The 27,672-nt window shown below is 38.4% G+C and overlaps 1 protein-coding gene across 2 annotated transcripts in view; it reads left to right on the top strand.

Moving 5' to 3' along the window:
• Positions 1–27,672, top strand: part of STAT4 (signal transducer and activator of transcription 4) — a 105,663-nt gene that overhangs the window by 74,597 nt on the left and 3,394 nt on the right. Inside the window, exons 11-23 of one of the 2 annotated variants that reach the window (XM_010860838.1) lie at positions 1,230–1,289; positions 1,593–1,610; positions 1,700–1,793; positions 4,416–4,457; positions 14,084–14,167; positions 15,830–15,928; positions 19,411–19,546; positions 21,301–21,350; positions 21,589–21,683; positions 22,806–22,942; positions 23,276–23,467; positions 25,112–25,178; positions 26,082–26,199. In XM_010860838.1, the coding sequence (XP_010859140.1) occupies positions 1,230–1,289; positions 1,593–1,610; positions 1,700–1,793; positions 4,416–4,457; positions 14,084–14,167; positions 15,830–15,928; positions 19,411–19,546; positions 21,301–21,350; positions 21,589–21,683; positions 22,806–22,942; positions 23,276–23,467; positions 25,112–25,178; positions 26,082–26,199 (1,192 nt within the window). Of the gene's footprint in view, positions 1–1,229; positions 1,290–1,592; positions 1,611–1,699; positions 1,794–4,412; positions 4,458–14,083; positions 14,168–15,829; positions 15,929–19,410; positions 19,547–21,300; positions 21,351–21,588; positions 21,684–22,805; positions 22,943–23,275; positions 23,468–25,111; positions 25,179–26,081; positions 26,200–27,672 lie in introns of both variants that reach the window. The other variant, XM_010860837.1, reaches the window with a different exon arrangement.

The following is a 27,672-nucleotide window of genomic DNA, read 5'->3' as shown; positions in this document are numbered from 1 at the left end:
TAAGCATCTTTTAATTTCATGCCTGCAGTCACCATCTGCAGTGATTTTGGAGCCCAGAAAAATAAAGTCTGACACTGTTTCCACTGTTTCCCCGTCTATTTGGGACCAGATGCCATGATCTTCATTTTCTGAATGTTGAGCTTTAAGCCAACTTTTTCACTTTCCACTTTCACTTTCATCAAGAGGCTTTTTTATATTATCATATCCCAAACCCCAAAACCAATTCTGGCAGGATTTTTAAGAAACCTTGATACGTTCTTTTTGTTTTGTTTGGGTTGTTTGTTATCTACGATTATATTTCTCTAATGTCAATCAGTTGCTTATCACCATTCTTTAAATTTCATCTGTTTAGCTGGACTTCTTCCTTTGATTTATCACCATGTCTACTCTGCTCCTTCCTTAATCTTCATTATGCCAGTTTCCCACTGCCTGGGGCTGTACTGGGCTTATATAAGAAGCTCAATGCAGCTGAGTGAATAAACAATGTTTGGGATGAGTGTATATGTAAATGAATGAGTGAGTGAATGACAGAATGAATACCTCTGAAGCTGAACTGAACCTGCAGAGAGGTTATGTCAGAAGGTATAGCTTAGAAAATTTGGGGAAAGCTAAGGAGACACCTGAAGGAATTCAAGGAATTGTTATTTTGACCTTTAATCATTTATTTGTGTGAAGTTAGGTCTTTTTCAGTTATAAAATTTTTGCTGTCACTTACATGTAATATCTTTAAAGTCTGCAAATGCATTTGAAGTGGAATTTTCCATATTCTATCAGCGTCCTAGTCTTTCTCAGTATTTTACCATAAAACAGTTATCAAAACATTTAGTTTTACTAAGCTTACAATTTTTTTATAATATGAGAATTAAATGAATCCACATAAATAGATTTACAAAAGTTTTTTCTTTTATTTATATGTCTAACCCAAATTTAGGCATTAGCCAAAATATATAGCTATTTTTCTGATCTAGCCAATGCATTATCCAACATACATCAACTAAAGCATATGGAAATACTTTCCAAATATGTGTTCTATTAAGCAGGTGATGTCAATATTAGTAAAACGGCAAAGTAAAGAGGAATTGACATTTTTAAAACACACTAACATAAGACTGGAAATAATGTGAGCTTGATTTATATATATTTGGCATAAATATATTTAAATCTTTAAATATAAAAAGGCTTTTAGCCATGAAAATTTTTATCTTTAATTCTTTATGTATTTTTTCCAGACTGCTAATAAAATTACCAGAACTAAATTATCAGGTAAAGGTGAAAGCATCAATTGACAAGTAAGTTTCTAATTTCATTTTGAAACATGAAATTGTAAGACTTTTTAAGAAGAATTGTCCTTATTTTATAGAATAATTTTTAACTTTTAAATTTACTTCTCTAACATTATATATCAATGTACTTCAATATTTGACTTTAAAGTTCAAACATTTAACAGAACTCTGATGAAGACTGACTTTATAAATTTTACTATAAAGACATGAAATGAAATTTTATATACTATCCTCATCCTCTAAAGTAGCATAGAAAAGTCTTTTTTTAGATCTCTTAACTCATTTTAAAGAATCTTCTTGGTTTTACAGGAATGCTTCAACTCTAAGGTAAGACATTTACTTTAGAATTTTTTTGTTGTTCCCATAAATACATTTTTGCCTGAGACCATTGTAAATAGCTAAGATTTCCTCTCTAGCAATCGAAGATTCGTACTTTGTGGAACTCACGTCAAAGCCATGTCCATTGAAGAATCTTCCAACGGGAGTCTCTCTGTAGAATTTCGACATTTGGTGAGTTAAGCAGTGAAATGACCCAAGTTCCCCCCCACCCCTCCAAATCAGACACATCTAAACTAATAGAGCTTATAATTTAATGTGTTTTGTTCTTTAGTGTTTCTTATGTGAATTAAGGATCGTACTGAAAAATAAAACATGCCATCTTTGAAGAATTAAAAGTGGTAAAAAAAAAAATTGAACCTTAACTCAGAAGTCTGATTTCCTAACAATGGTGATGTTGTACCTAAATATATGACTTAATTAAATAAATGTCAAACAAATATATGTCAAAATATTTTGGTCATGATGACAGAGATAATATGTCTTAAAGTAGATAAGCATTCCTGGCTTCATTTTTAAAATCTCCCCAACTGATACCCAATAACAAGTACTCCTGCCTGGAAAATCCCATGGACGGAGGAGCCTGGTGGGCTGCAGTCCATGGGGTCGCTGAGGGTTGGACATGACTGAGCGACTTCACTTTCACTTTCATGCATTGGAGAAGGAAATGGTAACCCACTCCAGTGTTCTTGCCTGGAGAATCCCAGGGACGGGGGAGACTGGCGGGCTGCTGTCTATGGGGTCACACAGAGTCGGACACGACTGAAGTGACTTAGCATACAATGGCAGGTCTGGCTAAAATCTCTGTCATTTTAGGAGGATTGGCTTGGGGAAATAGGATGGTTTTAGGTGTGATATGCACACAGTTGGCCTTGGCATTTCTAGAAAGCTTCTGACCCAGCCTCATCCTGTTCTTGTTTTTACCACTTCCTCTTAACCTAGAGTTCTCTTCCTGCTTCCTTTCTAATTCTTTGCATAGTTCTTAGATTCCCAAATACCCTATTGCTGTCTAGCCAAAAACATGTTACTCACCTGGCTTATTAGCATTGAGAAGGTACCTCACCTGAATGTTGGGACACCAGTGAAGCAGCCTCAAAAGGTTTACTTTCTAAAAGATAAAATTTATGTTAACAGAAAGATAGCTGCATACAAAATTTATACTGGTGTTCAATTTTTATTTTGTTTTTGTGTGAATCCTTGAATCCCTCTGTATGAGACTGCTAAATCAATTAAATGTAATGATGAGTGATCATACATATACATTCTTATAACTAGCACTCTTTTTGCTTCAGTTCAATTCCTATTCTCAAGAAACTTTAATAATGGCCAATGTTTGCTAATAAGTGAAGCCATAAAAGGCTCTTAATTTAGAGATACCGTCTCCCAAAAGAGTCATTTGAAAAAGGAAGGACAAGAAACATACCAAAAAGTGGTCGAGTCTGTATTCCAGGAAGGATAAAATATAAAATAACAAAACTTTAGTTTTCATGATGCTTTTCTAGTTGCAAAGCATTTTCACATACATTACCTTTTATATAATACCTTCGGAGAAGGCAATGGCACCCTACTCCAGTACTTTTGCCTGGAAAATCCCATGGACGGAGGAGCCTGGTAGGCTGCAGTCCATGGGGTCTCTAAGAGTTGGATACAACTGAGCGACTTCACTTTCACTTTTCACATTCATACATTGGAGAAGGAAATGGCAACCCACTCCAGTGTTCTTGCCTGGAGAATCCCAGGACGGGGGAGCCTGGTGGGCTGCCGTCTATGGGGTCACACAGAGTTGGACACGACTGAAGTGACTTAGTAGTAGTAGTAGTATATAATACCTTTCATCACTTTTTAATACCAAAGTAAATATGGAAAATCAGCAAAGCAAAATTTTAAAAATTAAAAACCACCTATATGATCCCAACACCTTGACATAACACTAATGACATCCTTATTTTTACATTTTCATTCATATATATATATATATATGTATATGTGTGTGTATACATATATAGAGAGCTTCCTTGGTGGCTCAAACAGTAAAGAATCTGCCTGCAGTGCAGGAGACCTGGGTTTGATCCCTGGGTCAGGAAGATCCTCTGGAGAAGGGAATGGCTTACCCACTCCAGTATTCTTGCCTGGAGAATTCCAAGGACAGAAGAGCCTGGCAGGCCACAGTCCATGGAGTCACAAAGAATCAGACACGACTGAGCAACTAACACTTTCACTATATAATATATATATATATATACTTTTATATTCTTTTTTTAAGTGGATCAGATTGTACACATTAATTATTTTTCCATCCTATTTTCCCACTGAGTAGTCTATGTCATGAACATTTTGTGTCTTCTCTCATGGCATTTAGTAGCTCACCACGCCATGTGCATACTGGCCCGTGTCTATTTCCCTAGGCCTGTGTGTTAGACGTGATTTCATAGGCATTGAGAATCGTCATGGCTTAGCTCAGATGATACTTTCCAGGTACAGAGGAGTGCTGAATATATTCTAAAACATCGCAATATGATTTCCTCTTTCAAAATGTGGCTGAAAAACAGTCTTATACCGGCTTGCTCCCTTATCTCAATGAAACTTCCTCAAGTGGCGTCCCATGAGATGAAACAGGAAACTTTCTGTTGAATCTGGGCAGCTATGTTAGGTTTCAATGTGTTAGAAGACATCTGGCTTACTGTTCTAGAAGTCAAAATTCTGACTGAGAAAACCGCTATAATAGGTACAACCAACTTGGTATTTAGCAGATAATGCTTCTCCATCCAAACATTGTTGTTTCCTCTTTCACAGCAGCCAAAGGAAATGAAGTCTAGTGCTGGAAACAAAGGAAATGAGGTAGGAAATGTTTTCTCCGAAGGAATTTTTCTAGGAAATAATCTTATAATGTCTTATTTTTACAAAGCTCATGAACAATATGAAAAGGCAAAAGCTCTTAAACTGCCCTTTATATTTTTATATAAAATCAAATTCATGTTTCTCTAATTACAAATGTAAAACTTGATAATTGCCAACTGTATAAGAAATTTTGTTTTAAAAAGAAGAGCATAGAAATTGCATATAACATCCTCCTAAGAAAACAACTATTAATGTTTTGGTTCACATCATTCTAGACTTTATAGGTATACATTACTTTAAATGTATATATACACACAATTTTTCATAACTTGCTTTTCATCACATAGCAATGTGAAGTGAACAGTTTTCCATAAACTTACTCTTGGAGGACATGATTTAAACTGGTTGCATTGTATTGCTGTAATTTCTGTAGTCAGTTCATTATTATAGAATATCATAACGTCACTCATTTTCCACAGGTAAGAGGTAAGTCTTTGAACATCATGACCCAGTATGTGAAAATCATAAGTGGAAAACAGTTCTATTACTTTATGGTATCAATTATTTTACTCGTATATCTAAGGTTGGCACTTCAGTGGATGAATCGATTAAAAGAACAAACTGATGCAGCCCAGGTGTTCCAGTTTGTCAGTAAATAATAGAGTTGCCAAATCCTGAATTGGAAGTGGCTTTGGGAATCATCTATTTAGTTGACCTAGATACTAGGGCAATGGCAACCCACTCCAGTACTCTTGCCTGGAAAATCCCATGGACAGAGGAGCCTGGTAGGCTGCAGTCCATGTGGTCGCTAAGAGTGGGGCATGAGCGACTTCACTTTCATTTTTCACATTCATGCATGGAGAAGGAAATGGCAACCCACTCCAGTGTTCTTGCCTGGAGAATCCCCGGGACGGGGGAGCCCGGTGGGCTGCCGTCCATGGGGTGGCATAGAGTTGGACACGACTGAAGTGACTTGGCAGATACTAGGGCATTTCTCTATGCCCTACGTATTTGGAATTAGAAAACCTGGGCTTGAGTCCAGTAACTGTAAATATGTTTACAGTTAATGAAACTGTAAATATGTTTACAGTTTCAGTTACAGTAACTGAAAATATGACCCTTGGCAAATGATCTGATAGAGAAATATTGCATTTTTTTTCCTCTAAGAGATCAGAGTCATAATGCCCAATGCTCCATGCTCAGAGAAACTGCATGTGTAAGACCACCTACATGATGCAGTTAGAAAGCAATGAAGCTTATTGTGGTGTGGTTGGTATGAATTAAATCTCCTGGCTTTAGTGTTACAGCTCTATGAGAAATTTCTTCAAATTATTTGGAAGAAAATACACTTTATAAATCCAGCATTCGATTAGTCAATCTAGCCCACTCCACAAAACCACAAAGATCCATCACAACAGTTTTCATGCTCTACATTTTTCCCTTCCAAGAATTCTTCATTATCTTACCCATGTCTTAAAGTTCTTTTGCCAGATATCACTGCTCCACCAAGGATGAGCTAAGCTTTCTTCCCAAGGTACAACCTTGGCTTACAGCAGACTGTCAAACAGGTTCTCAGCCCAGATACAACAGGAACAAAGCTTTTGAGTTTAAGGATATTCTAGTAAACCAAACAAATAGGGGTTATTCTTCCCACCTTATAGAAATCCATAAGGGTTTTCCAAACTTCCTAATTAAAACATTAGCATATTATAAATAAAAGTCTGTTTCACAAATCTCCTTGGAATTTTCACCAAAGTTGCAAACAGCATTTCATGCAGTGACCTCTCTGAATAGTATTTCCTAAGTCTGAATAGACTAAGCACAATGCTTCTAAACTCTTCTTAAGGAAGACAAATCAAGTGGGAATAAATTAAGTAGCTGAATTCTTCAGTACTTTGTCATCTTTGTGAATGTAAAATCAGAATCTACTTGAATTTCTCTAGAGACAGAGATCTAAGTAAATCAGCTTCCACTATAGAAAAACAATGTCTCATTAACACTGCTTATTTATCTCATTTTGAATTTATTTCCTCTCATTTTCTGATTAATAACAAAATCATGCAGTTATAGCAGAATGATTTTCTTTTTTTCCCCCCAAGTTTGCTGGAACTGGATAATTTTATTTTAAGCTGTTCTTTGAGCTCCCCCTGTTGACAGAATTTTAATATGACTCCTTGGTACGTTCAAAACAAACCATAGACTTGAATGCTGTTTTATGTGCTATAGGAACCATTGAAAAGTCACACAATATATGCAGTGGACTCAGAAAGATGAGATGGGAATCAGGAGCTTGGTCAAACTTAGGGGTGACAAAAGGAAAGTCAGGAAAGAGTGGGGGAGGATCTGGTGATTAAGTGGAATTCACAAAGTCATGGGGCCAGGAATTGCAGTAACCAAAATTTAGGGAGAACGGGAAGCCAGGATGTTATAACCTCATTTTCAAATTTCAAACAGTAGCTGTTGCTTATCGCTTACCTATGTACCTGCAGCAGGACTTCATAGCCTGATAAGGGCTTACTTGACAAATCCTTGTGTGGCATTTACTCTGTATCACACTGTCTAATAGCTTTGCTGGCACTGACTGATGTAACTCTCTCAACTGTGCCAGGAAGTAGAGACCATTAGTGTCATACTTATTTTGGCCAGGGAAACTGAGGCACTGAGCACTCGGGCTTAGATTCAAACCTCAGCAATCTGGCTCCTGGGTCCATGCTTTTGGCCACTGTGCCACCCTGCCTCTGGTGGGGCACACCTTCCCTGGGAGAGGCTGTGATGGTTGACATTTGCTTTGACCTCTTTAGCTCATCACACCTACCCACCCGCCCACACACACCCACCCACCCACACACACACACCCGCACACATGCACAGAGGCCATGATGGTTGTCACTCCACTTTGACGTCTTATCACACACACACATATATAGAGGCCATGATGGTTGTCACTCTGCTTTGATCTCTTTATATCATCACACACACACACACAGACTATGATGTCACTCTGATTTGACCTCTTTATCTCATCACACACACACACACACACACACACACAGGCCATGATGGTTGTCACTCTACTTTGACTCCTTTATCTCATCACACACACACACATACACACACCCAATTTGCTGGGATTCCTATAAGATCTCTGCAGGTTTGTGGGGAGCATCTCATTCTTTCCTCTGTTTAAGCTACTGTTTTCCTCACTTTACCCACCTGCTCAGAAATCATGTAGCTACCTCCCACCAGAATCCTTACAAAGTTTAGAAGAATTTAAAATCATGCTTCCCAAGAAAACTCTCGCTGCTACTGTATCTCCTGTGCACATTGGTACAGTAGAGGAACCAGCACTGCTGATGGCCCTGCCTCTTACAGGCAGCTGACCTTGCACCAGCCACTTTACCTCACTAACTCCCAATCTCCTTAACTATAAAATGGTTTCATGTTCACCTGCACTTCATAGGGTTGTTGTGAGGACCAAACAGGATGAAGTGTGTGAGAGTCAACTGCAATGCACTGTGCACCTGTCTGCCATGGGCTTCTTGACCAGCCCGCCAGGCTGCCCCCTCTGTAACAGGTGCGGAAATGACTCTAAATGTGGTTCCTGGCTTAGGATAAACTATGAATCCCTAACATCCCTTCTCTGCCAGGTGCTCTGCTGGAAATATTCCCTTTAAGGGCCACTGAGCATGTTCCTCTTCTGGCTCCAGGTCCATGCAACCTCAGACCACTATGTATATACACCCCTTTTATAGGCTTGCATGTCTACTCTCAATGCCTGCTGCCTTACAACTTCCCCAACCTGGTCCTCCTCTCCTACTTTAGAGAGGTTAGACTGAATACTCATTAAATGATTGAGAACATACCATGACAGTTTCCTCAAGACTGCCAATCCAAACCTCTTTAGAACTTCAGCGCCCCCTGGCATCTGACTCTGAGATCATCTGGGAAGAAGTGACCTGTCGGGAGGTGCAGGGGCTCCTGGCAGGAGCACGGGGTGAAAGAAGGAAGTTGCACTAGACACATGCTGTCCCTAGACCGCTAGGAAGACCAGTGGAGTCCCTCTTTGGTTTTGGTTTGGTGAATGGTGGAGCTCTGGACTTCCCACCCCTATTTCAATCAATCAGTCCTATTTTAAGTATTTTACAGATAGGGGCCCAGGTAGGAAATTTACTTCTAAGAACATGTTCCAGGGTTAAAAAAAGATTTTAGAACCATTAGACTACACAATCTCTGAAGCTCCTTTGACAAACATTCTATAATCTTCAGAAGTGCAGCAGAGAATCGGGTCATTTTTCAAAATGCATTTAATTTAAAGGATTTGCTTTGGAATGAGGAATCTGTTGACATGCTGTCACAAATTCAAGGTTTGCAATTACTGGTTCTTTCTCCCACCTTTGTTTTTTCCTTGGAATAATCATGCTGAAGATAAGATTCCATCATCTAGCAAGTTGCCAAACTTGGTGAAAGCTTCAGTCTATCTCTATAAAATAAACACTCCAAGGAAGCAGGCTTTCCTGGAGGTCCTAAGATATGGCTTGAGAGTGATTGTTGAAATGGCAGAAACTGTTTGAACAAGGAGGCTGAAATTGCAGTCTCTTGAGTTTGTTCTGTCAGTAGGCTTTAACTGATAAATGACAGTTTTAGCCACAGACTGAGGTGTTAGGTAATTTTGTTTATGTGGTGGAAAGTCATGAAGCACAAAGAAGCTATTAGTAAAGCCTGGCTGACTTGAGTTTCATTTAACAAAATAGCCAAACAGATGTTCTTTCAAGGTTCAGTGTTCTCAAACACAGATCCACCACTCACACTCCAACCGGCTCAAGCATTTTCACAGGAAGTCGATTGCCTTCTGAACTAATTTAAGTAGTTGCAATGCTTTTTAAAGACAAAGATTGGTGCACAAATAACACTAGAAACATATTTTTTGGGGCAATATCTTCCGTATAGTCCCTTTATTTTATGGATTGAGAATTAGTTGTTGCTTTACATTTATTTCCTATGATTCTGTGATTAAGGTCTCTCTATCATATGACTCTACCATTGTTTCCCCTCTTATTATTGTTTCCCTGGATCTAGGCCAGGGTCTAACACATGATAGGAACTCAGCAAATACTCATTAAGCAAATGGATTATTGCAATTGTTTTCTATTCCACATAGTTTTCCATGTGCAACATTATCATAGATTACGGTTTGTTAAGAGATGAGCAAGATAAACAACAATGTCCTACTCTATTGGGGACTTCCCAGATGGTGCAGTGGTAAAGAACCTGCCTGCCAATGCAGGAGACATAAGAGACATGGGTTCAAAGATCCTCTGGAAAAGGCCATGGCAACCCACTCCAGTATTCTTGCCTGGAGAATCCTATGGACAGAGGAACTTGGCTGGCTACAGTCCATAGGGTCACAAAGAGTTGGACGTGACTGAAGTGACTTAGCATGCATGCACAGAGGTAACAAAAAGAATATGGTGACATCTACACCTTTCATTAGGTTCCATATATTTTCCTAGGTGGAGCCCTGGTCAGGTTGTTTAGCCAGTTTTTCAGTTTCTTAGCAGATTATCCAGTGGGTGCTTTTCTTTAAAAGTGCAATACATTCAATCCAGTTATATCATCAATGTCATTAATATAAATATCATAAATATGGATATTTTAAATCTATAATAATCTCAGATGGTTGAAATAGCTTTTAATACAAACATTAATGGTCCATCTTATCTATGATATTTTCACAGTCTGTAAGGAATGGACCCTGGGAATGTGAGATTGAATAGTGTCTCTAGCTTGGACTGCACTGATAAAATAATAAAGACTATGACTGGTGGCCATGCAAGCTTGGAAAGTTAATGACACTGTCTTCTGTCAGAGCTGCTCTCCTCCAGTGCTGTATATTGTTGATATACATGTTGAAGCTGATGTCAGCTTCTTTGTTGGATTTCGTTCTAAATGTACCTCACGGTTGCATCAGAAGTTTAAAGCAAACACTGGAAATTAGTTTGAATCTGTATGTAAACCTCTCACCATCCACATTACAGTTCAACAAAGTAATATTTAAGTACAGCGTCTTCTTCCAAAGTTAATGGACAACCCTGTGTGTCACTGCTCTGTAGAGCCCTGATTTCTCACACTTTGAGGGACTCTTGCCCTTTGGACCAGTGAGCACACAAGTGCCATAACCCAAAGGTGTGAGGGAATTATATTGATGATGAATTATTATACACAGACATTTAATTAAACAAATTAAACTACAGAGACTAGAATGAAGGAGGGATAAGAAATCCAAAGGCTCCCTTTGGCAGTCCTCCCACTGTAGCCCTCCCTACAGAGAGAGATGTCTGGGTAGTCAAGGCCATGTGCTCACCAGAGCCCAGGGCTTCAGCATTCCCAGCCCAGAAGACCTCAAGCCCACTTTCAGGGCTGTACAGACCTTTTCCCCAGGTCTGCTCTCTCAAGCACTGATGAAACCATCAGTGCAAACATTTTCAGGCATGAGGAGAGGCCTCAGGGCCACACTTGTCAGGTCAGCCCCTCACAGAGGTAGAAGAAAGAAGGATGGGAAGTGGTCCCAGAAGGTCATGCTCTCCCCAGGACAGCATATTTCAGCAGGACTTTGAGGAGTTAAAACCTGGCCAGTTAGGTCATGTGAAAGCTTAGCTGTTGAGGCAGGAGACTAGCCCATATTTTAATGTTTGTTAACTTGATTTATAAAGGCTAAATATTTAGACATATGGTATGTGGTCTCCCTCTGAGCGCTTGCCTCAGGCCTCTCGAATGTTCTGTTCAAATCTACAAACACAGGCTTGTATCCTTTCCACCACTGAACTCAGTGAGAATGTGAGTGGCACCCGTTAGTGAACATGGGCTTGTGGATTCTTCTGTTGTCTCACTTTGCATAGTGTAAATACCTCCTCCCAGAGGGCAGTGAGAGTTTCTGTTGTTTAAAAAAAAAAAAAAAATGGGGTTTTTGTTCAACTTGGTGCCTAAACATGACCATTTCATCTCATGGTCAATCAAAGGAAGAACAATTTAGTTCTACATAATAAGTAAATTGGGGGAGGGGGCTGGTTGTTTGGTGTGTTGGGAATAATTTTAGGGGTGGTCTAAGAGAATTTTCAAAAGAATTTTCAGTAACATAACTTTCTACTAATCCATAAGAATCAGTCTCACTGAGTCAATCTAACCACCTCCAGGCACTGGAAGGTACCACAATGCTCTGGCCCAAGGGAAAGAGGAGTTTTTAATTTTCTATTTTATTTTAAAATTTTAACATTTTAACATTCCTCCTGGTAGGCTGCAGTCCATGGGGTCGCTAAGAGTCAGACACGACTGAGCAACTTCACTTTCACTTTTCACTTTTCATGCATTGGAGAAGGAAATGGCAACCCACTCCAGTGTTCTTGCCTGGAGAATCCCAGGGACAGGGGAGCCTGGTGGGCTGCCGTCTATGGGATCGCACACGACTGAAGTGACTTAGCAGCAGCAGCAACAGCATTATCAATAAAATCTTCCTCATGTAGTTGTCATTCATATCATCATATTAGAACTTTTTTTTTTTAAACTTAACACAGAAGGACTCCAGCTTGTTATTAACTATATTCAGTAGCAAGAGCTCCCTTTCAGAGCTGACTCAGCCACCCACAACCCCACCCTGACTTTTCTAATCTAGATAATTCCACTTCTGCTCGTATGTTCCCACAGGACTTATTTTTTAAATCGTTTAAGCTTTCTATATCATCTCCAATTTTTCTACATCCCTTTTGAGACTAAACACAATGTGGATACATCACATTGAGAATAATTGCCTCATAAATTCCACCTGGGGTTCTTGTTAAAATGCAGAATCTGGTTCAGTAGGCCTGGAAAGAGGCCAGAGAGGCTGTTTTTCTAACAAGCTCTTAGATGATGACAGTACTGCTGGTTCTGGGCATATAGCAAGTTTCTGTCAGATTTCATCCTGGGAAAAACAGCAATTTCTGTCTCACTCCTTCCCACTCCAAACCCACTCCTCAGAGGTGATCACTTTTTGAGCTCTAAATATTATGTTAAGAACATACTGATATTTCTTGATATTTTTGTTTATATACTTCTGAATTATTCCTAGAAAAAGATTAAGCTGTGGCTCTCTTTTTAAAAAACTTTTTATTCTACACTGTAGTATAATTGATTAGGGGCTTCCCTGCTGGCTCAGATGGTAGAAGCATCTGCCTGCAATACAGGGGACCTGGATTCAATCCCTGAGTGTTGCGTTAGTTTCAGATGTACAGCAAAATGATTCAGTTATACATATACATGTATCTATTCTTTTTCAAATTCTTTTCCTGTTTAGGTTGTTATGTAATATTGAGCAGAGTTCCCTGTTCTGTACAGTAGGTCCTTGATGGTTATCTCTTTTAAATTAAGCTATGGCTCTTAAATACCAGCTCTTCATACATATGAATTTCACCCATTTTTACAATATTATTGTATAGCATTTAGTTTATTTAATATATTCAGTGTTTCGGGTTACAATAGTAACAGGTAGATAAAACAAATTGATTAAGTAAAAAGTCTGAGGCAACTAATAAGTCCAGGGAAAACTAAAAATAATATAAGAATGGAAATGCAATCATACTGTTATATGGTTCATCTGTTAACATTTTTTTTATAATCATAGTAATGTAAGCACTGGATGTATTAACTAACCAAAACCCCACCAGGGTCAGGGCAGTTGGGAACCTCATTGCCTAGGCTGAGACTAGTAACTACCTGTCCTGTTCAGCCCTCACTCTCCAGCTTCGGGGGGCTCAATGCTTCCACCCCTGGTTCTGAAACACATAGCCCCTAACTGCCACCCTCGCTCCACACTCCCCTAGCTTTCACTCCCAGACCTAGGTTACAGTTTTATTTTATTGGAAAGTAAACAAAACCCCGGTTGTTACTTTTATTGAAGTTTCTGGAAGAAGCTGAGGAAAGTACATAGTTTTCCCACTTAACCATGTTTAACCGTGTTTGATATTGCTTTTAAAAAATCCATTATGATACTGACTTGTTTTTGTTATAGCTACACACATCTGGCTTTCTTTTGTTAATAGCTGATAAGTCAAAAGGACAAATTTCCAAAAGTAAAAATAAAGAGCAACTTATCTGGATTTCAACTCATGAAAATATGCTGGAATTGTTGAAGCTAGAAAATTCATTGTTTTAGAGACAATATCATTCTGTTTGTGGAAAGGAAGAGTTCTCAAACTCTGTATATCCTTTACCTTTTTAAAATAAGGAATGTTCCATAACAAGATGTTTGAGGGTATTTTATACTTTATACTTTAAGAATTTGTTAGTTTTTATAAAAGCACATCTAATAATAGGTAACAACTATACATATTTGTAGAAGGCTTCCCAGTTGGCACTAGTGGTAAAGAACCTGCCTGTCAATGCAGGAGACAAGAGACACAGGTTCAATCCCTGGGTTGGGAAGATACCCGGGAGGAGGGCATGGCGACCCACTCCAGTATTCTTGCCTGGACAATCCCATGGACAGAGGAGCCTGGTGGGCTACAGTCCATGGAGTGGCAGAGAGTCACGACTGAAGCGACTTAGCGCACATGCATATGATTTGTAAGATAACACTTTATTTCTTTCCCCCTTAGGGCTGTCACATGGTGACTGAGGAGCTTCATTCCATAACATTTGAGACACAGATATGCCTCTATGGACTGACCATAGATTTGGAGGTAGGTGTTTCAAGGAATATTTAGTATTTACTAATAACATTTTCAGGAATTGGTATTTGAAGATGAAAACTCAATATTTTCTAGGTTTTAGTACATTCCTTATTCATTATTTTTGTTGTAATTTAGGAAATCAGTTTATCAAATATTCACTCATTAGTCAGCATATATTATTCTGATTAAATATAAATGATAAGGGAATTCCTTGGTTGTCCAGTGGTTAGGACTCCACACTCTCATTGCCAAGGGCCCAGGTTTGTTTCCTGGTCAAAGAGCTAAGATCTCACAAGCTATGTGGTATGGCCAAAAAATAATTTTTAAATTATATATATATACATATATATAAATGATAAAATCTCAGTCATTATAATTCAATACATATTGAATAATTTGTTGCTGAGACTGTATATTTTGTTTGTTTTCTGGGATTCCCAGAGTCACGGATACTCAGTGGAAAGCTTAAAAAGAAATAAATATACTTGAACCATGTCATGTATGATTTCAAAATTTCAATTTGTACATAAAATTGCCTCAGAAGAAAGGTATTTATAGTGTGATGAGCAAAGACCAATAATAGGAACATTAATAGCAGATTGTTTTGATCCTCTGATAACAGTCACCATTGAACTCAAAGAAGGAATCAAGAAATGGGGAATTAAATTGAATATAATTAACAATGAGCTCCTTGAAGGCAGGATATCACACCTTTATCCTTCCATTACCAGTGCCCAGCACAGTGCCTGACATATAACAGATGCTCAACATTTGTTGAATAAATGAATGAATGAGTGCATGAATGAACACAATTTCATACACCTGAATATGGTTCTATTTGTAGAATATATTATTTTAGCATTCTGCCTTCACTCTTTTATCTTAATGAATGTGAACATATTTATAAAATTTTCCAGAGATTCCTTCATCCCTTTTCCCTAAATGTCTGCTTCCATGAACTGTTAAGTTCCTCAAGTGGGCATTTCACTGTCTACAAGCAATATAACTTCTGTTAATGCGAAGGGACTAATGTAAGTTGATTAGTTTCCCAGATTAGTCTGTGAAGCCTGTTTGTTCCATAAGGTTGAAAACGTTAGACCAACAGTACTAAGTTGAGTGCTATGACAATAGAAGCAGCAGTTCTATCTCCCAAAATGTTTTGTATTCCAAAGTCACTTACCTCTCCCTCTTCTACAGTTAAAACCCCCATATCTGATACTGATATTAATGAGATGTTAGATAATAATTTGAACATATTAATCCATTTCAGAGATAAATTTTAAATTAGATTATTTGATGTAACTTATTAAGAAGAAGGTTGCTAAGTCAATACAAGCTCTAGTTAGTTACATTTTAGGCAGAACATGATACAAGAAAGTAAAAATATCTACATAATATCAGGGAAGATATTGGAGCCGACTGACCAAGCACTCTGAAAGGATCCTTATTTTTATTGCTTCTTTCCTCCCTGTACTTTGACTCATGTATGCTCAGATGGTTCCAGTGCCTTCATGAATCATTTTAGTACCAAAGCAGTGTAGACACCAGGATTGGAGGAGTGGGGTTGACTTGAGATGGCCCTTTAGGGGAAAGATCCAAGTATAAAATCAATGTAAGATGCTACTACCTGTAATAACTGTGCCTTTTGTTTTTTTAAAAAACAAAAACCAGACCTGCTCATTACCTGTGGTGATGATTTCCAACGTCAGTCAATTACCTAATGCTTGGGCGTCCATCATTTGGTACAATGTGTCAACCAACGATTCCCAGGTAGAGACCCTATTCTTGTTTCTCCCCCTTTAATTCCATTTGGTTTGTTTTATGGTCAACAAAACCCATGGGCCCCAAAAGGTATGTGTATATGTGTGTGTATAAATTTTGGCATATCTTTGTGGATTGTTTATTTCAAAACTCCCATATATTCATTTGTGTGATTCCTCCCTTGTGTCATATTTAAAATAACATGTTCTGATGTACTTGGACCATGAGAGAGTTCTGGCTAGCAGAAGTGACAGACAGATGTTCTTTATTTCTGAGGTCTGGTCAGTTCCCAACTCTGTGCATCACAGAGGGTTCTAGGGCCATCCAGTTGCTCTGTTTACTGGACTCTGGAGAATCCCTTCTCCAAAATTTGAGGTCTGACTGCTATGTTTACCTCCTCAACTACTTCTGGCCACACCCTCTCCATACTGGCTCTTCCACAAAGGTCGAGAATTGGTTTCAAATACTTATTTGAATTTGAATTGAAATTGACTAGCATTTTCACCAATCTCACCTAACAACACTACAGATTTTCAAGTTGATTATAGATTTAAATCCATTCTAGGCTCAAATTGGCTTCTAATGCCATCTGGTGGTTATTTAAGATATGGATGAAAAATTGGTCTCAAGTTGCAAAGGAAGTAGAGAGAAGAAGCACTTCTTAAAGGAGCTTCTATTAAGACCATCAAGGAAGGGTGTGGCAAAAAAGATGAGTCAGGATTTCCCTCCATTCTCTCTTAACAAAACCCCAGTGTGTTGTCCTGGAAACCACCAAGGTCTAGCGAAAATAGATCAGATGTAAATACCTATTTCTTCTTGATGCAAAGCAAATGTGCCTTCCAAAGGGAAGAATTTTTCTACCTCACATCCCAGAAGTAGGAATAGTCATAATGAGTCAGCTCCAAGCATTCCCTCCCTTTTGTCTAATGTGCTTAAAAAAAACACAGCATAGAAAATGCCTCAGCCTTGTAACTTCTCATCCTCTGGTGCCCTGCATCTGAGTCAGATTAACTGCAGAGAGGAAGGCGCAGAGTGTCCTGTGCCTTGCTTCCTCTCTGCCTGCAGTAAGAAGAACAGAACTCACTAGAAAAGTTCAGTTCAGTCACTCAGTCATGTCTGACTCTTCCCAACCCTGTGGGCCGCAGTACGCCAGGCTTCCCTGTCTATCACCAACTCCCGGAGCTTACTCAAACTAATACATGTCCATTGAGTTGGTGATGCCTTTCAACTATCTCATCCTCTGTCGTCCCCTTCTCCTCCTGCCTTCAATCTTTCCCAGCATCAGGGTCTTTTCCAGTGAGTCAGTTCTTCGCATCAAGTGGCCAAAGTATTGGAGTTTCAGCTTCAGCATCAGTCCTTCTAATGAATATTCAGGACTGATTTCCTTTAGGATGGACTGGTTGGATCTCCTTGCAGTCCAAAAGATTCTCAAGAGTCTTCTCTAACATTATAGTTCAAAAGTATCGATTCTTTGGTGCTCAGCTTTCTTTATGGTTGAACTCTCACATCTTTTCATGACTACTGGAAAAACCTTAGCTTTGACTAGATGAATCTTTGTTGGCAAAGTAATGTCTCTGCTTTTTAATATGTTGTCTAGGTTGGTCATAGCTTTTCTTCCAAGGAGCAAGTGTCTTTTCATTTGCAGTGATTTTGGAGCCCCCAAAAATAAAGTTTGACACTGTTTCCATTGTTTCCCCATCTATTTGCCATGAAGTGATGGGACCAGATGCCATGATTTTAAATCGTTTTCTCAATGTTGAGTTTTAAGCCAATTTTTTCACTCTCCTCTTTCACTTTCATCAAGAGGCGCTTTAGTTCTTCTTTGCTTTCTGCCATAAGGGTGGTGTCATCTGCATATCTGAGGTTATTGATATTTCTCCCAAAGTTATTTCTAGAATATTTCCGAAAAGTTACCTGGTCTGTAAAGTCAATAACAGTCAACACTTCTGAGATTTAATGTCATTCTCCATTAGAAACTACACGTTTAGAATGTTTCATCCAATTCCAGGATATAGGAAGAAGATGGACTAGCCTCAGAGTGAAGTGCCACCACCCTTAGCTTTCTTCAGCATCCTTCTTCTATGAGAAAGCCACCAAAGATGTCTGCTTTAGCATCTCAGATTCTGCTCTAGTTTTAGATGAGGAACCTGGAGATGTATTTCATATACAGCTCCTAACACATAAATGCACAGCCAGCTTACAGAGTTCAGCATAACAGCTAACTCTAGCTTCTCTTAACTATTCCGGTTCAAAACCTAAGCTCCTAGACCTTAATTATGTTCTATGCATTTTGGTCATCTGTCCAGATACGATCTTCATGTTCAAGGAAGTTCTTTCTCTCTACTCTTCCCTCTCCTATCTCTCACTCCTTACAGAATGCCATGTCTTCTTTTATTCCCACCTTCTGAAGTCTCTTGAATTGGTTCCTTTTCTTGCTGCCCAGCTTGGTCATGTTTGCCAAAGACCTTCTCCCCATATTGCAAAGGATTTCTTAATTTCTCACCCACCTTCTTCCTTAAAATATCTTTCTTGGCTTTCTCACCTTCTCCTTTCCAGTAATCTGAGGTGAAGTCTTCTGTTCTGCCATTGTTGACCCAGTTGCTGTTATAAAGAGTTGATCTTTTGCAGTTGATCATACAAAAGATCCTCTTGTCTAGAACAATATTAGAAAAGACCATCCTAAAACAGGAGTCCCAAGTTAATTATGAGTTCATATTATAGGATTCCCTTCCTTAGCCTGGGACTTAACTATTTTTGTACTTTGGGATGCTTTGTCTGGTCAAGGTATAACTTGTACTAACCCATGATAAACCAATTAAATATCATGATACAAGTTTTGTTTAAGATTAACATTATTTCAGGGGACTTCCCTGGTCCAGTGGTCCAATGGTTAAGAATCCACCTGCCAATGCAGGGGACACAGGATTGATCCCTGGTCTGGGAACTAAGATCCCATATGCTTTGAGGCAACTGAGCCTGTGCACCACAACTACTGAAGCCTGTGTGCCACGACTAGAGAGTAGCCCCCGTTCACCACAAATAGAGAAAGCCTACTTGCAGCAACTAAGAGCTCCCGTGCTGCAATGAAGACCCAGCACAGCTGCAGTGAAGACCCAGCACAGCCAAAAATAAATATTTTTTAAAAGATTAATATTATTTCAGAAGAGAGTATCTGTTTAATTATTTGTTGGACAGTGTTAAGTACTTGTATGAGTTGACTGATAGTCTATAGTCCAGGGAAAGTTAAAGAGCTGCCCAATGATTCTTTAGGGATAAGATAGAACCATATATTACATTAGACTCAAAGAACCAGGAACTCTTTAGGAAAAGACAAAATCAGTCTTAATTTAAAAGCACAACAGAGATGAGACAATAGATCTGTATTGTTAACTTAGGTTAACCTGAAGAGTTTAATCAGGAATCCTATATATTGAGCTGCAATGTATTCAGTGTGATTAATACATACAATCATCAATACAACTCTGTTTCAGAACTTGGTTTTCTTTAATAATCCTCCATCTGCCACTTTGAGTCAACTCCTGGAAGTGATGAGCTGGCAGTTTTCATCATACGTTGGTCGTGGCCTGAACTCAGATCAGCTCAACATGCTGGCCGAGAAGCTAACAGGTAAGAGCTGGCATATATGGAGGACTTGCCCCTGTTTCTGGTAATCAAGAGTTTTAAAGAATGAGGGTGATATTACTACTAATAATAATAATGCTCACCACAATTTATTGAGTGCCTACTATATTGCTGGATATAGGGCTAAATGCTACATTTTCCTTCTCACAGAAATTCCTTAAGGCAGAATATTGAGGATAACTAATTATTCTATTTTTTTATTCTATCCATTCTATACATGAGGATAGCTAAGTTCAGAGGTTAAATGACTTGCCACAGCTAGTATGTAGCAAGGACAAGATGCAGGCCAGGACTGTTCAGTTCTAAAGTACCTTCCTTTCTATTGGCACTCCAGTCTCTAGGATATTCTTATGCCATTTCCACTGAATGTACTGTGAAGCCTTAATGCTGCCTTGATCTTTCATATTAATATTACAGTGGTTATTAACCAACTGGAAAACAGCTGATCCCAGGGTCAGGAAATCTTTTTGAAATTTTAAAAACTACCCAAAGTGAAAGTGGTAGTCACTGAGTCATGTGTGACTCTTTGGGATCCCATGGACTGTATCCTCTATTTATGGATTTCTCCAGGCAAGAATACTGGAGTGGGTAGCCATTTCCTTCTCCAGCAGATCTTCCCAACCCAGGGATGGAACCCTGGGTCTCCTGCATTGCAGGCAGATTCTTTACCATCTGAGCCACCAGGGAAGTGCCTAATCATAGTTAATTCTTCATAGCAGGAAAATTTCAGTTTTGACTGCTATGTCTAAAGTTTGCCAAATAGTCGTTGGTACTCCATATAGTGACTACAGTGTAAGTTTTTTCTAAAAGAATTTTAGAAGATATGTATGTTTTGACAAACCTAGGGTGAACACATTTAGCACCAAGAAAAGAGTTAAAATTGAATTTGTATACATTTCTAGTTAAAGTACAGCCAAAGATGTATTTGATTAGCAGTAGTGAGTCATGTGTGATTTGGTTAAACTTGACTTAAAAGGGATGCCATGTTGCCCTTGGATCTACTATCTGAGCACTTGATGTTTAAATAAATTGGGAATATTACAAAATTTACTTAATATAAATATTGTTTTTGATCCTTATTTAATTCATAAACCACAATAGTGGCATTCAATAAATATTTGTTAATGAGTGAATAAAGCTTTTAAATATATAGTATAAATAGCAGCCATATTTTTTTCAGATCTTCATCAAATTATTCTTATAATTTCCTTAAATTTTAGACAGAAATTCTTTTTTCATTGCCCTGGATCAGAACAGTCAGTGGTGGTTCCTTATTGCTAAATGGATCTCTAGTTCATTCTTTTCATGATAATATTCAAGACTCTTGGCAGTCTTGTTTTCACAGATTTATTTTATAATGTTTATTTACCAACATTAGGCTGCTCTTACGGTCTCATATATAAGCCTTGTTCTTATCCACTATGCCTAAACCTACATTACTCTTGCTACTGGAGTGGCCTCTTCCTTGACAATTTATATCCTATCCATTCATGGAGGCCTGGTTCTAGACACCCACCCACTTCCTAAGGCTATCTTTAGCTCCTCCATCGAAAAGAATTCTTTCCTGGATAAAAATTTTCATGACATCTTATTTTTACTGTTTCTAGCATTGAATACACTGCAAACCCATAGCAGGTGCTTAGGAAATGCTTGGGGGAGTGCAATCCAAATTGAGCACCAAGTTGAAGAGTCTAATTATTTAATAAAAATCTCAATCTCATTCTTTTCTTTCATTCTAGTCCAGTCTAGCTACAATGATGGTCATCTCACCTGGGCCAAGTTCTGCAAGGTACAAACGGGGAAAGGATAGCATCATTTAGATTTTTTTTTTAATGTTCCTTTTTAAGCCTCCATTATCATAATTTGAGATTTTGAGGGTTTCCTTGATAAGGTTATTTTAAGAAAAACCTCTAAAGTGTTTTCTCATTTAAAATATATATTTCACTGGAAAAAGCACAACTTGAACTATCATACCAACATTACTATTGGCACAATTATTGTCCTAACATGTTTGTTTATTCCAATAGGAACACTTGCCTGGTAAATCATTTACCTTTTGGACCTGGCTTGAAGCAATTTTAGACCTAATTAAGAAACACATTCTTCCCCTTTGGATTGATGGGTAAGTTCCATGGAATAATATGGAAGATTATATTTTCCATTATGAATTCATTCAGTTATTTTTATACTGTCAGTTTTTTAAAAATTGAAGTGTAGTTGATTTACGTCATGTTAGTTTCAGGTGTATAGCACAGTGATTTAGTTGTACATATATATTCCTTTTTAGATTATTTTCCCGTATATGTTATTACAAAATATTGTATATAGTTCCATGTGCTATACAATAGGTCTTTGTTGGTTATCTCTTTCATATACAGTAGTGTGTATATGTTAATCCCAACATAAATCCTAATTTATCCTTCCCCTCACCCCACTTCCCCCTTTGGAACCATAAGTTTGTTTTCTATGTCTGTGAGTCTGTTTCTGTTTTGTAAATAAATGCATTTATATTATTTTTTAGATTGCACATATGTGATTCATATAATATTTGCGTTTGCCTGACTTACTTCACTTAGTATGATATTCTCTAGATCCATCCATGTTGCTGCAAATGGCAATATTTCATTTTTTAAATTGCTATGATTGCATTGTATATATATATCATATATATGTTTTATATATATGATATATATGTATATATTATACTACATCTTAAGCCTGTTGTCTGTTGATGGACACTTATGTTGCTTTCATATCTTGACTGTTGTACACAGTGCTACTATGAACAGAAATAATAAATATAGGAGAGGGTGTGGAAAAATGGGAACCCTTGTACACTGTTGGTGGGATTGTAAATTGGTGCAACCACTATGGAGAACAGTATGGAGATTTCTTTAAAAAATAAAAATAGAGCTGCCTTGTGATCCAGCATTCCCACTCCTGGGCTTATATTCAGAAAAGACAAAAACTCTAACTTGAAAAGATGCATGCACTCTACTGTTCATAGCTTCTTTGTTTACAGTAGTCACTTTTTCTTTTCTTTCCTTTGTAAGCATATTTAGTGTCATAGAATGGAAAATAGTTGCAGTTTCTTACATTCTTTATCACATATTGATATTTAATCTGTATAAGAGTATTTTAGGCATTATTGACTTTTGATTATATTAAATTCAGGTCTGTTCTTTGTGAATGCAACAAATTATAGTCTTTGATCAGATGAAACTATGCCATGTTCTGTTTTTAGGTACATCATGGGCTTTGTTAGCAAAGAAAAGGAACGACTCTTACTAAAGGATAAAATGCCTGGGACCTTTTTGTTAAGATTCAGTGAAAGCCACCTTGGAGGAATAACTTTCACCTGGGTGGACCATTCTGAAAACGGTACATGCTCACTATTATTTATTCATGTGAAATTAGCATTGAGTTTGGTTATTGGTCTTTCCATCTTCAGAAGTGTGTGGCCTGTTGTTCTATTTCTCATGTGTTCAGTGGGTTTGAGTATTAATTGTTACAGTTGTTCCAGAAGAACGTAGCATGACTTTCTCACAGCCTATGTGGGTGTCCTCTATCATGTGGCCATCTGTACTCTACTTAGGCAGAGAAAGGCTGGCCTTGTTTTATAACCAGTGACATGAAGAGAATGTAGGCTGGAAAAATGGCCACAAAGAATGCCTGCAGGATCCTGAATATTCCCTCTGTTTTCTCTTTTTCCAGGAGAAGTGAGATTCCATTCTGTGGAACCCTACAACAAAGGCCGGCTGTCCGCTCTGCCGTTTGCTGACATCCTTCGAGACTACAAGGTTATTATGGCTGAAAACATTCCCGAAAACCCTCTGAAGTACCTCTATCCTGATATTCCCAAAGACAAAGCCTTCGGTAAACACTACAGCTCCCAGCCATGCGAAGGTTAGGTTCTTTCCATTTGCTTTTTCTTCTTAAGATTTTGGAAAATAATCTCAGATTGCAGTAAAGTAAATGAAGTTCCTCTCTTTATGTTGACTTTGATCATTATAAGATCTAAGGGGCATGTGGAGGTCAAAGCCTTAGAAATAGTGTGTGAGCAGTTCCTGAAAAGAACAGCAGGGACTGTCCAGCTAGCAGAGCGGTTAGTAATCAGTAGCTAGACTTCCCCATGGCTATGGGAACTTCTCAGCCACCAACAGTTTCATTTTTCTCCCTTCTAAAGTAGGAGTGGCACCAATTTCACCTCTATGCCTGGGGAGAAAAAAAGAAAGAAGAAGTAATGATTAGAAAGCTGTTAAAAGTCAGGCAAGGCTGTTTTCCTTTCTTACAAAAGAAGCTGAGAATTGATGAGCTTTGTATTTTTTACTTACTGTACTCTCACAACTCAGAGACTATTGTTCCTTTGCCAGGGAGGGGACAAGGGGGTCTTTATGCTTCATCCCCTCCTTCCAGCCTATCAATAACAAGTCTTGACGTGCCTGCCTTTCCTGGTTGTATGTAAAGGGCTGAAAACGATACCTGGACAAAATAGGCATTTGGTAAATATTTGTTGAATACATGAAAAGAACATTCATGAAACAGTGAATTGTGATATGTTTACCATTCTGTTTCTTTAAATGAAGTATATATGTGAATGTGTGAATGTGTTAGTCACTCAGTCATGTCTGACTCTTTGTGACCACATGGACTGTAGCCCGCTAGGCTCCTCTGTCCGTGGAATACTCCAGGCGAGAATACTGGAGTGGGTAGCCATTTCCTTCACCAGGGGATCTTCCAGACCCAGGTTACAAACCCGGGTCTCCTGCACTGCAGGCAGTTTCTTTACTGTCTGAGCCACCAGGGAAGCCCAGAGTATATATAAGCCGTTAAAACAGTCATCCATAGCAACTTAATATATGAGCATCATCTTGAGGAATATGGAACAGTTGTCACTCACAGCAGTGACTTGCTGCCACCCTCCTTCATCCCCTTCTGAAACAAGCAAAAGACAGCAACCACCACAAAAACCTTGAGACTTTTAATTGTTTCTATATCTGATCAAATGAAATAATAAATGTCAATGCAACAGATTACACTTGAAAAATTACAGTTGGTCCTTACAACTGGATCAATGGAGTAAACCAGAGGAATTTGAGGGTGAGGATTGCACACAATATTACTGCTACTACAAGCAGTTATTGTACTTTTAACACTGAAGTCTGTGCTTCAAAACTTTGTGTCATTATAATATTATAATTGGAGTCAGTTTTAATGAAAAGAACTGCATTGCTATAAATCCCCAATCCATGAATAAATCTGTCCTTATAATTAAACTTAAATACTACAGGTAATATAGTTGATTCCCAATTTTGCTCACTCATTTCAGACCATTAATATGTAAAGTTAGATCAGGCCTGCCAAGAGATTTGTTTTTCTCTTCTTGCACATTTTATGCTCATCTGAAATGTCATTTCATCAATTCAACTAAAAAATGTGAATCACTAAACAATTATATTATCTCTCTTCCTTTTAGCATTATTTATCCTTTTGTAGATTTATAATTTTATCAACTATAATATTTTCCCCCAACATGCCTTTCTTTTCCAGTTTCAAGACCAACAGAAAAGGGAGACAAAGGTTATGTCCCTTCTGTTTTTATCCCCATCTCAACAATGTAAGTAATCTTAGTCACATATAAGATAATTATTATTGAACTTATCAAAAAAGCTGGAAACTTAAGGGTAAAACAGTGTACATATAACTGAGAATAAAGCATTTTAATGCTCAATGTCCCATTTTCTTTAACCCGTAAGTCTTTAGGATACACTACAGTCCATCATGAATGAATTCTAAAGTTGCCCTTTCAGTTCAGTTCAGTTCATATGCCATTTATTCCATAGTGGGCTGAGTGCTCTGTTTTCAAATGATGAATTATTTGAAATTCAATAATCTCAGTTTCACAATAGAAGAAACCCTAAAAAGGTTCTTTTGAGGAGGTAGAAATTACCCCCTCAAGTTCTTGTGACTGGACTAATAATAAAATTGATACTAGGCAGATTAACAGGAAAAAGGAAAAATTTTAATTGATGTTCATAGAATTCTCATAGAAATGGGACTTAAGAAGTGGCCAGAGCAGGCAGCTTTTAATACTTTTTGCACACCAAAAATCAATAACTTTGGGAGTAATTGACAGGACAAAGATACTTAGGCTTTGGGTGCTCAGGTAGTAAAGAATCTAAACAGAGTTTGGGCCTGCGGTATTAAATTAAAGAAGTAACAAGGCCCAGGCTTGTACAGGCTTCTCAGCCCCAAATGAATCCCCTATCTCTAGCAAAAAGGATGTTCTATCTCCAGAACTGGGAGGGCACCTCTCACAGAAGAGACTTAGTTCCTGCTTTCAGGGAGGCAGAGACAAGGGTCTGAGTGTCCCTCCTGCTTTGGATCTTTTAAAGTAACTTAAATCATTTAATTCAAAATAATCAATATGCCACTGAGGTACATTTTGGGGTGGCTTACCCTGGGCCCTAACAATTGCTAATGCAGTATGTTTAATCCTCTTCAATATTTACTCTGTTAGCTCTTCAAGCCGAAGTGATTCTACGGAGCCACATTCTCCATCAGACCTTCTTCCCATGTCGCCAAGTGTATATGCAGTGCTGAGAGAAAACCTGAGTCCCACAACAATCGAAACTGCAGTATGTTCCCTTTCTTTCCACTGCTTTCAAGGGCATTTCTCAGGAAGTGAAGGTGGTATGTGAATTAAAGAGGGGGTGAAGATATGCCTGGGCAGTGAGAAAACACATTTGTTGGAACAAATCCATGAGCATAATACAGTTCAGTTCAGTTCAATCGCTCAGTTGTGTCCAACTCTTTGCCACTCCATGAATTTGCAGCACGCCAAGCCTCCCTGTCCATCACCAACTCCCAGAGTTCACTCAGACTCACGTCCATTGAGTCAGTGACGCCATCCAGCCATCTCATCCTCTGTCGTCCCCTTCTCCTCCTGCCCCCAATCCCTCCCAGCATCAGAGTCTTTTCCAATGAGTCAACTCTTCTCATGAGGTGGCCAAAGTATTAGAGGTTCAGCTTTAGCATCAGTCCTTCCAATGAACACCCAGGACTGATCTCCTTTAGAATGGACTGGCTGGACCTCCTTGCAGTCCAAGGGACTCTCAAGAGTCTTCTCCAACACCACAGTTCAAAAGTATCAATTCTTTGGCACTCAGCTTTCTTCACAATTCAACTCTCACATCCATACATGACCACTGGAAAAACCATAGCCTTGACTAGACGGACCTTTGTTGGCAAAGTAATGTCTCTGCTTTTGAATATGTTATCTAGGTGGGTCATACCTTTCCTTCCAAGGAGTAAGCATCTTTTAATTTCATGGCCGCAATCACCATCTGCAGTAATTTTGGAGCCCAGAAAAATAAAGTCTGACACTGTTTCCCCATCTATTTCTCATGAAGTGATGGGACCAGATGCCATGATCTTAGTTTTCTGAATGTTGAGCTTTAAGCCAACTTTTTCACTCTCCTCTTTCACTCTCATCAAGAGGCTTCTTAGTTCCTCTTCACTTTCTGCCATAAGGGTGGTGTCATCTACATATCTGAGGTTATTGATATTTCTCCTGGAAATCTTGATTCCAGCTTGTGCTTTTTCCAATCCAGCGTTTCTCATGATGTACTCTGCATATAAGTTAAATAAGCAGGGTGACAATATATAGCCTCGACGTACTCCTTTTTCTATTTGAAACCAGTCTGTTGTTCCATGTCCAGTTCTAACTGTTGCTTCCTGACCTGCATATAGGTTTCTCAAGAAGCAGGTCAGGTGGTCTGGTATTCCCATCTCTTTCAGAATTTTGTTTGTTTGTTGTGATCCACACAGTCAAAGGCTTTGGCATAGTCAATAAAGCAGAAATAGATGTTTTTCTGGAACTCTCTTGCTTTTTCCATGATCCAGCAGATGTTGGCAATTTGATCTCTGGTTCCTCTGCCTTTTCTAAAACCAGCTTGAACACCTGGAAGTTCATGGTTCACGTATTGCTGAAGCCTCGCTTGGAGAATTTTGAGCATTACTTCACTAGCGTGTGAGATGAGTGCAGTTGTGCAGTAGTTTGAGCATTCTTTGGCATTGCCTTTCTTTGGGATTGGAATGAAAACTGACCT

The sequence above is a fragment of the Bison bison genome, unplaced genomic scaffold, assembly GCF_000754665.1.
Source record: "Bison bison bison isolate TAMUID 2011002044 unplaced genomic scaffold, Bison_UMD1.0 scf7180017864471, whole genome shotgun sequence".
NCBI lineage: Eukaryota > Metazoa > Chordata > Mammalia > Artiodactyla > Bovidae > Bison > Bison bison.
The sequence above is the reverse complement of the archived record's forward strand: the minus strand, read 5'-3'. Positions and strand labels throughout refer to the sequence as shown.